This window comes from Scyliorhinus canicula, chromosome 23, assembly GCF_902713615.1.
Source record: "Scyliorhinus canicula chromosome 23, sScyCan1.1, whole genome shotgun sequence".
Taxonomy (NCBI): domain Eukaryota; kingdom Metazoa; phylum Chordata; class Chondrichthyes; order Carcharhiniformes; family Scyliorhinidae; genus Scyliorhinus; species Scyliorhinus canicula.
In genome coordinates, this window is record NC_052168.1 from 10,024,849 (window position 1) to 10,041,041 (window position 16,193).

General features: G+C 46.0%; 1 protein-coding gene across 7 annotated transcripts in view; it reads left to right on the forward strand.

Annotated features, from left to right (window-relative positions):
• Nucleotides 1-16,193, forward strand: part of LOC119956454 (F-box only protein 47-like) — a 54,910-nt gene that overhangs the window by 32,992 nt on the left and 5,725 nt on the right. For all 7 annotated transcript variants that reach the window (XM_038783713.1, XM_038783716.1, XM_038783717.1 and 4 more), the window contains 3 exons: nt 2,536-2,679; nt 4,007-4,149; nt 6,145-6,304. In XM_038783713.1, the coding sequence (XP_038639641.1) occupies nt 2,536-2,679; nt 4,007-4,149; nt 6,145-6,304 (447 nt within the window). The remainder of the gene's footprint in view (nt 1-2,535; nt 2,680-4,006; nt 4,150-6,144; nt 6,305-16,193) is intronic.

Genomic DNA, 16,193 nt, shown 5'->3' on the forward strand with positions numbered 1-16,193 from the left:
CATGGAACACTTATGCAATTTAATATACTTCCCTCTTATTTTTGAAGTGCTTGACTTTTACTGAAGCAGTTTCGTGGGTGCAAGCAAGTTTCGATAATACCTCACTCAAATGTCTATTCTCAATGTGTGAACCTCATAAATAAGTGTGTGGTTCATCAATGACGGTGGGCATCATTGGACACTGACTACCCTCGCCCCCCAGCCTCCCAACCACCTCCCCAAAGCCCATCCTTTTTCTTGCCTGTTGTATGAAATATCAAAAGATGAGTGGTATCCCTGGTACCATCTCAGTAAGAATCAGCACTTTCACATGTAAACGAATGGAGTCTTATGCCCAGTTCTGGATGCCAGACTCTGGGACGGATGCAAAGGATTTGGAGAGGGGGCAGAGAGATTTACTAGAATGGTTCGAGGGATTAGGATTACTTGGTGAGACTGGAGGAGTTGAGGTTGTTTTCCTTGGAGCAGGCAGGGCTGAGAGAATATTTGATGGAGGAGTTTAAAACTGTGAAGGGTTTATAGGGTAAATTAAGATGTCGGTAAAAGAAGTGGAAATAACTTGAAAATGTTTTTTCATGCAACAAGTGATGTGGAATGCACTGCTTTAGAGTGTTGGAAAAGATTCAAGAGTAATTTCCATAAGGGAAATGATAAATGAGAGAATAAAGTTTTGTAGGGATATGGGGAATGAGCACTGGAGTGGTATTTGAAAGAGCTGGCACCGACTTCCTGTGCCAAATGTCCTCCTACATGCTATACTATTCTATGGTGCTTTTCTAGTTTTGTTTTTCCCTTGTGAAGGTTCATATTCATGTTGCGATACAGGGCGCGATTCAACCACTGTGTTGAGCCCGGCACCAATCCAGGGCGATGGGTGAATAGCGGGAAAGGCCAAAATCAAGATGTGTGCCAGGAGCGAGCATTTTTCAATTCCCCCAGCCTGCTCGCGATGGCGAGTTCCGGATCACATCCAAAAATGGCAAGAATATCATTAACCCTTATTTGCATTCATTTTCATTTCATTAACGCGATTGAAGTTGAATGCAGTGGCCTCCCGGCAATGACCAGCCAGCGGGAGGCGTCGTTTAGTACTCCTTTCGAAAACGGGAACGTGGCACAATAGTGGCCTGGCCTCAGCAGATCCTGCAGGTCAATGAACTTGTGTCAAGGAGAGTGAAGGATTATTTTGTCTGACACAAACTACTCACTTGAGACAGGTCATCTGGGTGAAGGGGCGGTGGATCCTTAGCTCTCTGGTGCAGGCCAACCTCGCTGTTGGTGATTACTCTCTTCTCGGGCAACACCACGATTTCCAGGGTCTCGTTTCTCATAGGGGGCAAGGATGCAAATTTCTGGGACTCTGCTCCCCGCCTTGGCCCTTTCCTGTTGATGATGGGCTATCTTTTCCTGTGGGGACAAAGAGAGGGCATTGTGAGCCGCACATTTGATGAGTCGGGGGAGTCTAAAGCAGGTGGCATGTGTGGGTACCGCCCCTGGTCATGAAGGAGTTGTGCTGGTATGTACCAGGGGGAACTGAGGAACAAGCATGAAGATCAGATCCCGGGAGGGTGCGAGGTGTCAGCCAGTAATTTGGGATGCGGTTTGGGAAATTGAAGGTTGGCAGGTGAAACTGATATCAGGAGAGGCTGAGAAACTTACCTTTGCAGCTCGTGTCTTCATAAGGGAAATGATAAATGAGAGAATAAAGTTTTGTAGGGATATGGGGAATGGGCACTGGAGTGGTATTTGAAAGAGCTGGCACTGACTTCCTGTGCCAAATGTCCTCCTACATGCTATACTATTCTATGGTGCTTTTCTAGTTTTGTTTTTCCCTTGTGAAGGTTCATATTCATGGTGGGATACAGGGCACGATTCAACCACTGTGTTAATCCTAATCCCTCGAACCATTCTAGTAAATCTCTCTGCCCCCACTCCCTTATTGATTGTCTTCTTCCTACATTGGACGCGGTCCTCTTTGTCATGCTGCCCGTACTGTCAGCCACTGCCACTGCCTCCCAGGTTCACTCTGCTGCTGGTCCTCTGACCCCCCTCGGGGTAACAGTGTGGCCTGCCTCTCAGCCACAGCGTCGAGAAACCTGGCCAGCTCGCATCCGTAAAGCGACGAGCAGGTCTGCGCGCTGCCATGCTTGTATGTTGACTGGGAGTGAGTGGTGAGGGAGCATTTAAAAGCAGCTCCCCCTTCTTAGCATTGAGTTGCTGAGGCGTGAGTCGGGCGAATCAGGCGGCAAGGGAACCAGTAATGTCGAGAATCACGTGGAGGCTTTTTTTGGGCACTAAGTGCCGCTGAATACTGGCTGCGATCTTGCCAATGCATCAGTCATGAAACAACCCGCCAAACGCGCCCAAAACCAGACGTTGAAATTTTCCGTTGAATCGCGCCCAGTGTCACAAACATTGGCCATCCTCTAGTACACTCAATATTCTTTTTCTGTATATTGAGTCATATGGTGTCAACCACTTTAAAGGTGCTTTGTAAATGCAAGATGCTGTTGTTTGTATATATTCCATCCTCAGGTCAGATCCACTGGCATCATATGACCCAATTACCTGCAAACGAGGACAGTATTAAGGGTATTGCAGCAGCGATTAGATTGCTGCATGAAAATACCAAGGAATGGACAGCTGATGACATTTTCACCTTGTTAGAAGAATTAGCAGGTAATTGCTTTATGTAAAAAGCCTAAAAATTGTAAGGGAAAGGAAAAACTGAGATGCAATGAGTTTCACGGTTTTGAAGCCTTGGGAAATATTGAATGAGACTGGTGGATGATGTGATGACTCTCAGTTTCATGTAAAAAAAAATGGGGCTCAATGTGGCATTCAGTGAGGAGAAACGTAAAACACAGCGCCAGGGACCCGGGTTCAATTCCCGGCTTGGGTGACTGCGGAATCTGCATGTTCTCCCCGTGTCTGCGTGGGTTTCCTCCGGGTGCTTCGGTTTCCTCCTACAAGTCTCGAAAGACGTGCTTGTTAGGTGTATTGGACATTCTGAATTCTCCCTCAGTGTACCTGAACAGGCGCCGTAGTATGGCGACTCGGGGATTTTCACAGTAACTTTATTGCAGTGTTAATGTAAGCCTTCTTGTGACACTAATAAAGATGATTAAAAAACAGATGGATAATTCCAGGTTTAAAAGAAGCATAATAAGTTAATTCAGAAAAGAGCTGCCTGGTATTATAAGTAAAATAGAAATAGAGGTATGAACTGTTGTGATGGAGGGTTAAGAGTTACTGAGGAGAAAGCAAATTGAATCACATGAAGAAACTGAGCTTGAAGGCATCTTAGAGATAAAGTTTATGGTTGACATTTCTACCTTCCCAACAGCACAGGGACCATAATATCCTCTAGAAGATTTGATCATCCATATCTATAAGCCTCTTTCTAACCATCAACCCTTGTTGATGACCAGCAGCTATTTTTTCCAATGCGTTGACCGACCAAACATGGAATGTTGTTGATGTAAGCCCAGGCAATGCATCTACTACTCTGTATAACCTCTAGTTTTACTTGGGACGTTAACTTTGCTCTTTGTGCTCTCTGGTAATTAGATGGACTGTCTGCGCACCAGCCTCATTTCAGTACATAAACACACTGCACTTAATGGTACTGAGTAGATCCCAGGTTTGATTCATTGCACGTGGTAAATTAGTGGATCTTGTTTGGGTCAGACATGAGGATGTTACATGCAGTTGGCCTTAGGCAGGCTTTAATTAAAAAGAAACGCAAAAAGCTTGTTTCAGACCCTTTAGGCAAAGACAGGATGGAGCTTTAATATGATGCCTCAAGAGTTGAACAGTCTACTCACATCCACTATCTAGCCTCCCACATGAGAAATGCTCACTTGGGCAAGGTACTAGGCAGATGCTGATGCCCGTGAAAATGTACCCCAACAGGAGTTTATGCCTTGAGAAAAAGAGGCCTGAAAAGAGGAGAAGTTTGGAAAAATTTGAAAGAGAGTGATGACAGAGGCTGCATCTATTCTAGGTTTCCCTCAAGAGTGGCTCCTGGAGAACAGTGCTCGTCTTCTGATTTGTTGTGGGAATAACATGTGCTTTACGTTCTTGGCCAATAAAGCGGTGAATGGGAGGCTCAATGAACTTGCCACACTTATTGTGTTCCTGTCTTTGGTGAGTAAAATGAAAATAACTGAATCAGATTCTATTAGACATGGGAAAAAATATTTGTTATGTTCTGGTATCCTCAGGCTATTACAGTTATGAGTGTAACTAAGCTGATATTTTTCAATTTGTCTGTCTTTGTAAAGTGCTGTGGTAAGAGGATAAAAGCTGGGTAAGCGCAGTTTAGAGACGGGAATGTTATTAAGAAAGATTATGAAAAAATTAAAAGTGGACTGAAAAGTAATCTCAGAGACCCACATTCTAAATCTTGACGTTGGGCAGCACGGTAGCACAGTGGGTCGGTAGCACTGTTGCTTCACACCTCCTGGGTCCCAGGTTTGATTCCCGGCTTGGGACACTATCTGTGTGGAGTCTGCACGTTTTTCCCATGTCTGCGTGGATTTCCTCCGGTTAAGAGCCGTCAGGTGATGATGCAGCTGTACAAAACCTTGGTCAGGCCACATTTGGAGTACTGTGTGCAGTTCTGGTCACCTCATTTTAGGAAGGATGTGGAAGCTTTCGAAAAGGTGCAAAGGAGATTTACCAGGATGTTGCCTGGAATGGAGAGTAGGTCTTACGAGGAAAGGTTGAGGGTGCTAGGCCTTTTCTCATTAGAACGGAGAAGGAGGAGGGGCGACTTGACAGAGGTTTATAAGATGATCAGGGGAATAGATAGAGTAGACAGTCAGAGACTTTTTCCCCAGGTGGAACAAACCATTACAAGGGGACATAAATTTAAGGTAAATGGTGGAAGATATAGGGGGGATGTCAGAGGTAGGTTCTTTACCCAGAGAGTAGTGGGGGCATGGAATGCACTGCCTGTGGAAGTAGTTGAGTCGGAAACGTTAGGGACCTTCAAGCGGCTATTGGATAGGTACATGGATTAGGGTAGAATAATGGAGTGTAGATTAATTTCTTCTTAAGGGCAGCACGATAGCATTGTGGATAGCACAATTGCTTCACAGCTCCAGGGTCCCAGGTTCGATTTCGACTTGGGTCACTGTCTGTGCGGAGTCTGCACATCCTCCCCGTGTCTGCGTGGGTTTCCTCCGGGTACTCCGATTTCCTCCCACAGTCCAAAGATGTGCAGGTTGGGTGGATTGGCCGTGATAAATTGCCCTTAGTGTCCAAAATTCTATGATTAATCTAGGACAAAAGTTTGGCACAACATCGTGGGCCGAAGGGCCTGTTTTGTGCTGTATTTCTCTATCTATCTCTATCTCTGCTCCGGTTTCCTCCCACAAGTCCAGAAAGATGTGTTGTTAGGTAATTTGGACATTCTGAATTCTCCCCCTGTGTACCCGAACAGGCGCCGGAGTGTGGCGACTAGGGGCTTTTCACAGTAACTTCATTGCAGTGTTAATGTAAGCCTACTTGTGACAATAAAGGTTATTATTATTTATTATTATTATTATTATAGATACCTTCCAGGATTTTAAAAATCAAAAATTGCAAAGGCCAGTGTGTTGAGAACAATTCTTTTTCTTCATAAACCAAAATTTGATCTTTAATTCTGACCAAAATTTATGTAGCAAAAATTATTTTTCATTGCTGATTGTAAGACCCCAACATGGGGTGATGACTTTGCACAATTCCTATTCAGGGCACCATACAAAATGTCCCTGAATCAATGAAATCGGCATTAAGCTGGCAAACATACTGAGAGGGACTGTAAGGTTGGCTGGTTGGGGATGGGAAGTTGAAATGTTAACTTTTGCTTCAGGTGGTATTCTTCAGAGGCTGGGTTAATGGCATATTGTTGGGGCAGAGCGGAGGCAGCCTTACTTTGCCCCTGATCTCTGATCTGCTGATTCTGATGAAAGGTCGCATTTAAAATGTTAACCCTATCTTCCTCTTTCAGATGCTGGGTGGCCTGGAGTTCATTTCCAGGAGTTTCTGCTTATCAAATAGCAAAGCAGCGCTTTTACTTTTTTATTTCATGATAATCCCTGGCATAATGTTTGTGCTTGTAGTAGATACCAACACCTGGAATTTTGTGCACAGGTATGTGAAAAGGATGGATACTGCATGGACTGGACTGTGAAAATGGTCCATAGAATCTGCAAGGTGATTCCCAGCAGTGAAAGCAGGTGGAACTTTCTACAGGCAATTGAGAAGATTTTTGCACGGGTTACCATGGATATGATTGAATCCCTAATGTTTAGTGAGTACATTTAATTTATATATTTTTTCATAAATCAGGAAATAAAGCATAATTTTGGTAAGATGTTGACTGTTGGCTGGGGTTGGGGGGGCTCTTAATTGCTCTGCTAATATTCAGCAAATGTTTCTGGACAAAGGCATTGTTTCGCCAACATTGACCACAAAAGGAACAGCATTTATTTATATAACAGTATTTATATAATGCCTTTTACAAATTAAAACATCCCGACAGGGGCTTCATAGAATTTACAGTGCAGAAGGAGGCCATTCGGCTCATTGAGTCTGCACCGGCCCTAGGAAAGATCACCCCACTCGAGCCCACGCCACCCTATCCCTGTAACCCAGTAACCCCACCTAACCTTTTTGGACACTAAGGGTAATTTAGCATGGCCAATCCACCTAACCTGCACATCTTTGGACCGTGGGAGGAAACCGGAGAACCCGGAGGAAACCCACACAGACATGGGGAAAACGTGCAGGCCCCACACAAACAGTGACCCAAGCTGGGAATCGAACCTGGAGCTGTGAAGCAACAGTGCTAACCACTGTGCTCCCATGCCCCCCCCCCCTTCTCAAACTAAAAGCAGGTGAGCTCACAAATAACTGAGGTAAGGTTCTCAACAACCTTCTGAACATTGAACTCTTCCCCATATTCATATTTTACCAATGAAGTGAAACACCAGTTTTGAAAGTCAAACTCTGTGAAACATAAGCCCGTCTATATGTGTAATAACATAACCGCACATCACTCTGGATTCATTCACTCGACCATCTATTCCACTCAACAACTATTCACTGGTTTCTTCTTGCTCAAGTGTTCTGCCGTTTCAGCAATCTGACTTTTAAAGTTTAACTCCTGTGCAAGTCAGGGGGTTGTTCATCCTCTGGTAACCTCTCCAAATCGCTGAGATGATAGCTGGGGTTGGATAACTTAGAATCTGCTGGATTACCTCTTCTCCATCTGATTTTTCTTTACATTCATTGGTACAGCCACTTGACTGTTAATGCAGAAAAAGTATAGATCCACACGGCAGAAAAAGAGGCCTCACTGTCTAGCACGCCTGTGCCGACTCTTCGCCAGTTAGTCCTACCTGCACCTGCTCTTTCCTCATGGTGCTGCATTTTCTTTACTTTTCAAGTATTATTATTTGTAGTAATAATAATAATATAATAATCTTTTTATTGTCACAAGTAGGCTTACATTAACACTGCAATGAAGTTACTGTGAAAATCCCCTAGTCGCCACATTCCGACGCCTGTTCGGATACACAGAGGGAGAATTCAGAATTCTCAGCTGGTATGGGAATTGATCCCGTGCTGCTAGCCTTGTTCTGCATCACAAAACAGCTGTCTAGCCCACTGAGCTAAACCAGCATGTCCATTCCTTTTTGGAAATTTACCATTGAATAAACTTCCACCACCCTTTCAGGCAACACATTTCAGATTGGAACACTTGCTGTGTAAAAATATTTCTCCTAATTTCCCCTGGTTCTTTTGCCAATTATCTTAGATCTGTGACCTCTGATTACTGACTCTTCTGTCAATGAACAGTTTCACCCTATCCATCAAAACCCTTCAAGATTTTGAACACCTCCATTAAATCACCCCTTTGCCTTCTCTGCTCTAGGGAGAAGAATCCCAGTTCTTTTAGTCTCCCCATGGACCCAAAGCTCCTCATCTCCGGTTCTGTAATAGCCCTCACGAGACCCACGGGGATGAGACAATTGATATCCCGTCGGGCTCATGCATACGAGCTCCCCCACTGAGGGGCGGAGGCCGAGCAGCTCGGGCTCCTGAACCAGGTACTTAAAAGCCGGCCAGGATTGGGACTGGATTGATCGCTAGTCCCGGCTGTATGCCGCACTGCGGCCTTTACTTATGTTTACCAAAATAAATCTTTTTTTAACTTTTCAGGACTCCTGAGGATATTGTAGGTACCCCTTCTGCTCCCTTTCCAAAGCCTTTGAAGCCAAAATATGCTTTTATGCAGAAACATTTTTCATTGTAACAAAATAAAACAACACAATAACATACAACAAACATCATTGCAAAATTCACTCACCCACAAATACCCCAGTCCCCCATGAACAAACAGAACTCAACAAAAACCAAACCCTAGCAACTGATGCTAACTAATTCCATGAAAAAAGAGATGAAAGGCTGCCACCTCGAGTGGAATCCTTCCACTGATCCCTTAACCGTCTCAAGATACAAAAATTCTATCAGATCACTCAGCCAAGCCGAGGCACTGGGCGGTACTTGGGACCTCCACCCGAGCAGAACTCGCCTCCGGGCTATTAACGAGGCAAAGGCGAGGATGTCAGCCTTCATCTGCAGCACCGACGAGTCCGATACACCAAAATTAGCCACAATGGGCAAGGCTCTAGCTGAATGCCCAGAAACCCCGACATGGTGCTGAAAAAGGAAACACAGAAGCTTACAAGTGTAGGACAAGATGAAAACATGTGCGTAGATTCGCCGGTCCCCTAGCACAAGCTCGCACCTACCCTCCACCCCGAGAAGAAACCGTTTACCCATGCCCTGACATGTGCACCACCTTGAAAGGATCAAGCTGAGCCTAGCACAAGACGAGGTGGAGTTGACCCTGTGAACAGCCTCACTCCACACCCCTTCATCAAAAACTGGACTCCTACCTTATCTTTACTTGCTCCAACGAAGCCTGCTCCGTCGACAAGATCCGACCATAGATATTCGAAATCCTCCACTCACCCAACCCGGCCAGGGACAGGACCCAATCCAAGAGTGAGGAGGACGGTGCCAGGGCAAATGAAGGAAAAAATTTGCGAATCTGCAAGTCCCTAAATACATTAGTTCTCGGGAGCTGGAGCTTCTCCAGCAATTCCTTCTTCCGGACAAAACTCCCTTCAATAAACATGTCCTCAAACCCTCCCTTTCCCAAGCCCTGAATGATGGGTCCAAGCCAGGTGGCACAAACAAATGGTTCCTACAAATAGGGGCCAGCATTGACATGGAGCCCAGCCTAAAATGCTGCCTGAACCTCCAAATCCTCAAAGTGACTACCGCAGGCACGTGGTGAATTCTGTATCGGAAAACGGCAGCGGGGCAGCCCAATCACAAACAAAACGAGGACAAAAACCCTAAACTCATTACCTAAACTAAAAACCCTAAAGTAATAAGCTGCAGATAACTCCACTCCTCTGCTCCCGTTGACTAACTTTACAGATAGCAGGGTAACCCCCGTGCAGGGTAAAACCTGAAAGGTAATCATACCGACAACCAGCACCTCCCCTCCCTCGCCCACATGCTATTTTAATATAAAAGAAAACCAACACTTATCCCACAAACAACCCCAAAAATACATACCCCAAGAACTTGCCCAGAACCACCCCCCAGAAAATCCCCATAACCACATACCATCACCCACAATACAAACATCTCACAATAAATTCACCTAACAATGAACAATTAGTATGCCCCCAGTCTATATTTCTTTGCAAACTCACCCACCTCCTCCAGTGCCTCAAAGTAATAGTCTCTCTACTTAAAAATCAGGCCAAGGTGGGCCGGGTACACCACACCGAATCACGCATTACTTTTGTACAACTCAGTCGTGGCCTTGTTGAACGCTGCAAGCCTTCGAGTCAGCTCCCACGTCCTAATATATCTTGGTAGTGTGGTCCCTCCCATCTATAATAATGTCCTTTGCCCACCTCAAGACCCGTTCCTTCTCTTGCTACCTTTGGAACCTGACGGTGATTGCCCGTGGTGGTTCCCCAGATCCCCAGTGATTTCCCGGGAGCATTTTCCCTGCCCCTCTGTATTTTTAAAAAGATGTTTTTTGCCTACCTTCTATAGGCTGCAGGGCTCTTAATGGCGCTACTGAGCTGCCAACCTTCTGATTGGCTGCTACCCATGAAATGGACACGACTTGCATTTCATGTCGATGCTGGGCCATCCACCTAGTCGATAAAAGTTCATATTGTAATTTTGCTAAGTGGATGCATAGGCCTTAGTTGTACTGTATTGTTAATTCTGCCCGTTTTTAATTTGAGATAGTGTTTGTTTTTGTTCCCTTATGATGCACTACCAATTACGATGAGACGAGAGTAGAATGTAATTGAGGCTTTATTACACAGAGATGTGTGGCCTCCTACAGCAGCTGACGAAATGGCTGCTGTACGGAGAGCACACTCATTTATACTCCGCCTACTCTGCGGAGCCAACAGGCAGGGATCTACCCCCGTACCTGTAGTACAAGGGCCTTACCGTAAAACCCATATATACAGTATAATACATCAGTGGTGACTACCACACCTTGTTGTTTCTTCTTCTCAATAGTTTAGCCACGTCCCTCAAACCTAGTGGGGCTGAAATTCACCATGGGCACTTGTGCAAAATGGCGTAAACAAATCAGCATATTTGACACTTGTATGATTTTCATTTCAACATCAGTGGCAAAGTAAACCCAGTTGAGTGTAAATGAGCTGTTGATTTGCTATCACCCATCTTGTTCCACAATCCCAGGGTGAATTTCACCTCCAATGTTTCTTCCAGAAGTTGAAGCATTAGGTGAGAAAATGAGTGAATCAACTGGTAAACTGATTATTGATCTTGCATTGGAATAAATCCTGCTCCCTTCTGCATAGTTTCAGAAAGCTTGTTCCATCCTTGAGTCCATGTCATCCTTCACCCTCTAACAAATGCAGAATAAAAAAAACAAGTTCTGTCCATCACAGTAATTCACCCTGACAGTTCCTGCTCCCTCCAATACAGCCTTGAAGCTTTCCCTTACCTAAAACAAACAACAGAAAAATATGATAGCAATTAGGAGAATCGGCTTAATAAACCACGTGTGACGTGAAATGGCAAGATTTGTTGAATGATAACACGCAAAAGAATATATTTGTACAGGAATTTATATAAATACTTTTCATTATCCCATCCCCACCCCATCATGCTTCTGTTATTCATCACTTATCCTCATTAGCGAGAATTTTAACCCACGCCGCATGTTGGGATTGGTGTGCAGTCAAAATAGCTGTATAAAGACCGACTGGACTTTCCCTGCTTGATTTCTGCTCATTATGATCTTAACTAGATCTCTTTTTAAAACATTTTTCAAATTAAGGGGCAATTTCATGGCTAATTCACCTACCCAGCACATCTTTGGGTTGTGGGGATGAGACCCGCGCAGACACGGGGAGAATGTGCAAACTCCACACGGACAGTGACCCGGGGCCGGGATTCGAACCCAGGTCCTCAGTGCCGTGAGGCAGCAGTGCTAACCACTGCGCCACCATGCCGCCCTAACTAGATCTCTTTTTTAGGTGTTAGAGACAGATGCCTGACTCGGATGGAAGCCTTATTAATATAAGCTAATCAGCATTCTATAATGTCTCTTGAACTCCGAAGCAATTATTCATGGCTTAACGGGAAAGAAGAGGAGCTTCTCTAAAATAAATTAGTGGGAGACAGTGGTGTACTGGTAATGTCACTGGATCAGCAATCCAGAAGCCTGGATCTGGGTACACGAGTTCACATCCTGCAATGACAGCTGGTGAAGTTTAAATTCAATTAATAAGAAAAACGGATTGAAAGCTGGGTCTGAATTTCATGCTCCCTTGCCAGCATGTTTGTAGGCGTGGTGGAGCGTGAAGTAGCATGGATGGGCTTCATGCTTGATCCACGATCTCTCAATGATTTTGGCCCCGTCATTTATCAAAAACATATGGCCGTTTCCTGCACAGCCTCAATTTCTAGACTGGGATTTCCTAGATATGGGGAAAGCCCGAAAATGATCGAATTTAAGGCTTGGGTGGGAAGGAAGGGATGGAGTGCTCCCATCAGGGGGCCCCTTCTAACTTCAGGCACCTCCCCTCCCCACCTTAAGATCCAGCAGCCGCTGGACCTCCCTTCCATCTCCTGCCCGGCTCTCCCTCGACACCCGCGCGGGGGCTTCCCTACCCTCCCCGTCTTGAGCCCCTGAAAACTCATTTCTCTGTGCACTCCCGTGACTTAGGCTCCATGGATATCATGAGTGTCCATTTCTGTCCACTGCAGGTTCTGTCAGATTGGCTGGCAACTCTAAGACAGTACTCCTTCCTGACTGAGGGGCAGAAGTTCTGTTTGCAGCTAATTAACACTCATTGCGCGTGAAATAGCTGCGAGACAAGCAGTGTCGGCAAGGACTCTTCGGTTGGTGGGACAGAAAACCCCGCCTATGAAATACCTGACCCTAGTTTCAGTAACGGTGACCATATAACTATCATCGATTGTTGTAAAAACACATCTGATTCATTAATGTCCTTAAGGGAAGCAAATCTGCCGTTCTTATCCAGTCTGGCCTACATTTGACTCCAAACCCACAGGAATATGGTTGATTCTTAACTACCCTCTGAAATGGTCTTGTTAGACACTCAGTTCAAAGGCAGCTAGTGATGGGCAACGGATGCTGGCCTTTCAAAGGGTCTGGCGCCTATTTTGGGAACTTCCAAGGCACTCGTAACCATTGTGTCCCCACATCTGTTGGATCAGCAGACAACTAGGCATGATGATTGATGAATGTGGTACCACAGATCACAGCGTATAAATCAACTTATGAAGCTTTGAAAAATAAGCTCCGGCAACATTCAAGAAGCTTGACACCATCGAGCCCGCTTGATGCTACTCCTTCCACAAACATTCAATCCCTCCACCAACGATTGGTGGCAACCATGTGAACCCTCTACAGGATGTACTGCAGTAATTCGTTAAGGTTCCTTAGGCAGCACCTTCCAAACCAACGACCACTACCATCTAGAAGGACAAGAGCAGTAGGTACCTGGGAACCCCACCATCTGGAGGTTCCCCTCCAAGTCACTCACCACCCCGACTTGGAAATGTATTGGACGTTCCTTCACTGTCGCTGGGTCAAAATCCTGGAACTCCTTCCCTAACAGCACTGTGGGTGCACCTACACCACATGGACTGCTGTGGTTCAAGAAGACAGCTCACCACCACCTTCTGAAGGGCAACTAGGGATGGGCAATAAATGCTGGCCTAGCTAGCGACGCCCACACTGTAAAATGATTTTTTTTATAAATGGCACATATATGTATCGCTGATGCTTGTGTAGCGGGTGGGGATGACAATTTTGAAATATAGGGCGGGATTTACCGACCACCCCACCCCATGTTTTTTGGCAGCGCAGGCGGACCGCCAGCGTGATCTACTGGCCCCGCGCCAGTAGATCCCGGATTTTCCGTTGACTACACCTCTCTTTGTCGGGAAAAGCGTGCGTCGGTGTGGGTCTGGAATTTCCTGCCAACATGAACAGCATGTAAATCCTGCCCATAAAGTAAACAGCGTAGCACCGCTAATTCAAATTAAATCAATATGACACGTTTTATTGAACAAATTAATTCTACATGGATACCTTTAACCCCGAACAAAGTGTTTTAAAATCTGTCAAATTCATTGTTCTTGGCATCTGAGGCAAAGATTTAATCCAATTCATTATGAGTCACTTTGTCGAACATAAGGAACCCCCCTCTGGATCAGATTTGGCATTTTCAGTTTCAGATTCATCCCTCCACAGCAAATTATCTTCCCCTTCATCCATTGGTTTGGGTATCTAATATCGGTAACATTCTGCAATTTTTTGAATTATCTAGAATAGTTTCTGCATTAATAGCATCCTATGATTTGATAACGAAATCACAAGAACATCAAGTAAGGCACCACGCATATCTCCACTCTTTGTCCATCTACCATTCATCAATTCCATTTGGGACAAACATGATCCTCGAATGGTTTGTTGGGGGAACACGTCCAAAGGTTGAACTGTGGATGTTGGACCCCAGTATAACTGCAATTTGGTGTTATTTCTTTGCAAGCGCCTCTTGATTTGATTTGTTACATGGGAGCTGAAAATGTCCCATACTAATAAGCTGCATTCTTTGCATAGTCACTGGGATGTCTACCCTACACATTATTGATTTACAATTTTGTTCCATCTTAATTTCTTAAACTTGTCATGAACATTCGCATAAAATCCTGCAAAGAACTTGGGGCTGGATTCTCCGTCCCGCCGCGCCATATTTCTGTTTCACCCCGCCGGCGGGATGTTCCATTATGCCGGCTGGTCAATGGGGTTTCCCATTGTGGGGCAGCACCACACCATCGGGAAACCCCCGGGCTGCCGACAAAACGGTGCATCCCGCCGGCAGAGAATCCAGCCCTTGATCTTCGGCCTGGTTTTAAATGTGAAAATTGGCAAAGGCTTTAATTGCGTTCTGTCAGCGTACAGGCTGTGAATATTGCCTTCAATGACCTGTGGTTTTCACTAGGTTGGGCGGCACCGTAGCACAGTGGTTAGCACTGTTGCTTTACAACGCTAGGGTCCCAGGTTTGATTCCCGGCTTGGGTCACTGTCTTGCACGATTCACCCATTGTGCCCAAATCTGTGGCAGGTGCAATTAGGTTGCTGAATCGGGCCCTCTAGAGATGCTGCAGACCTGCAGGGTTTACCAAGTATTTTCTGTTTGTATTTCACGGGAGCGATTCTCCGACCCCCACGTCGGGTGGGAGAATCGGGGGAGTGCCAGGCGAATCACGCCACGCTGCCCTGGCACCCGCACGCGATTCTCCCACCCCCCCCAGGCCGCTCGGAGAATCGCCGCTCCCATTGAGCGGCGATTCTCCGGCCCGGATGGGCCGAGCGGCCTGCCTAACACAGCCGGTTCACACCGGCGCCAACCACACCTGTTCGCTGCCGGCGTGAAAAGCGCGCGACCGCTGCGTGTGGGGCCTGTGGGGGGCAGAGGGAGAATCGAGCACCAGGGGGGTGCTCAGCAGGGGTCTGGCCCGCGATCGGTGCCCACCGATCGTTGGGCCGGCGTCTCTGAAAGACTCACTCTTTTCCTTCCGCCGACCTGCAAGATAAATCCTCCATGTCTTGCGGGGCAGCGGAGGGGAAGACGGCAACCGCGCATGCGTGGGTTGGTACCGGCCAACCTGCGCATGCGTGGGTGACGTCATTTAGGCGCCGCCGGCCGCGTCATTCAGGAGGCACCGTTTTGACGCAAGCGTCAGGGCCCGGCATGCAAGATTGACGCGTCGCCGCTCCTAGCCCCCTGGGGGTAGGAGAATAGGGGGTGAGGAGCAGCCTCCGACGCCGGAGTGAAACACTCCGGTTTTCACTCCGGCATCGGCACTTTGTCTCCATTTGGGAGAATCACGCCCCACGTTCCCATCATCAGCAATATTTTGCTTTTATTAAGACTACTTTTTTTGTTGCCTAATATAAAACTCTTGGTTCATTAATATATCAAAACACTTCTGACTGTTGATTTAGATACTTGCAACCACCCTGCACCTACTCCAGGTACCTATACTTACAACCCCTTGAGCTTGTCTCACACAGCATAAGAAGTATGTCAGTAATATTACTAAAAGAAAGATATTTAAATTTTCTTCTTTTCTTGACAGCTGGTTTTACACATACACAGTAAAATCTGATGAGTCAGATCCCAAGGGGATCAGCCCACAAATCTTTGTTGAACGGAATTGTGTGGTAGCCGAGGAGGCCCCATTCCCAAGTCTATGTAACTGATGTGCCTAAAATGCGGTCTACATCAAATCGATGTCAAATGGTGACTTTCCCAGCGCTTCATGATTTCATGCTCACATGTCGTCTAACCCCGCACTGATGGGTTGGCATGGACATCTGGAAAGGAGTTCCCCGGGCGGAATTTCAGTTTGTCATGGGTATTATTCTGTGGGAGGTGCCATTCTGCTGGCGGGATTGGTTGACAACTTGGTTTACATAACCAGAATGTTGTGCCATCTGAACTTCACTTATTGTGATGCCGCCCTATACAGCTGAGATGACATGATTACTGAAATAAACCCAAGTTATTGACTGAATT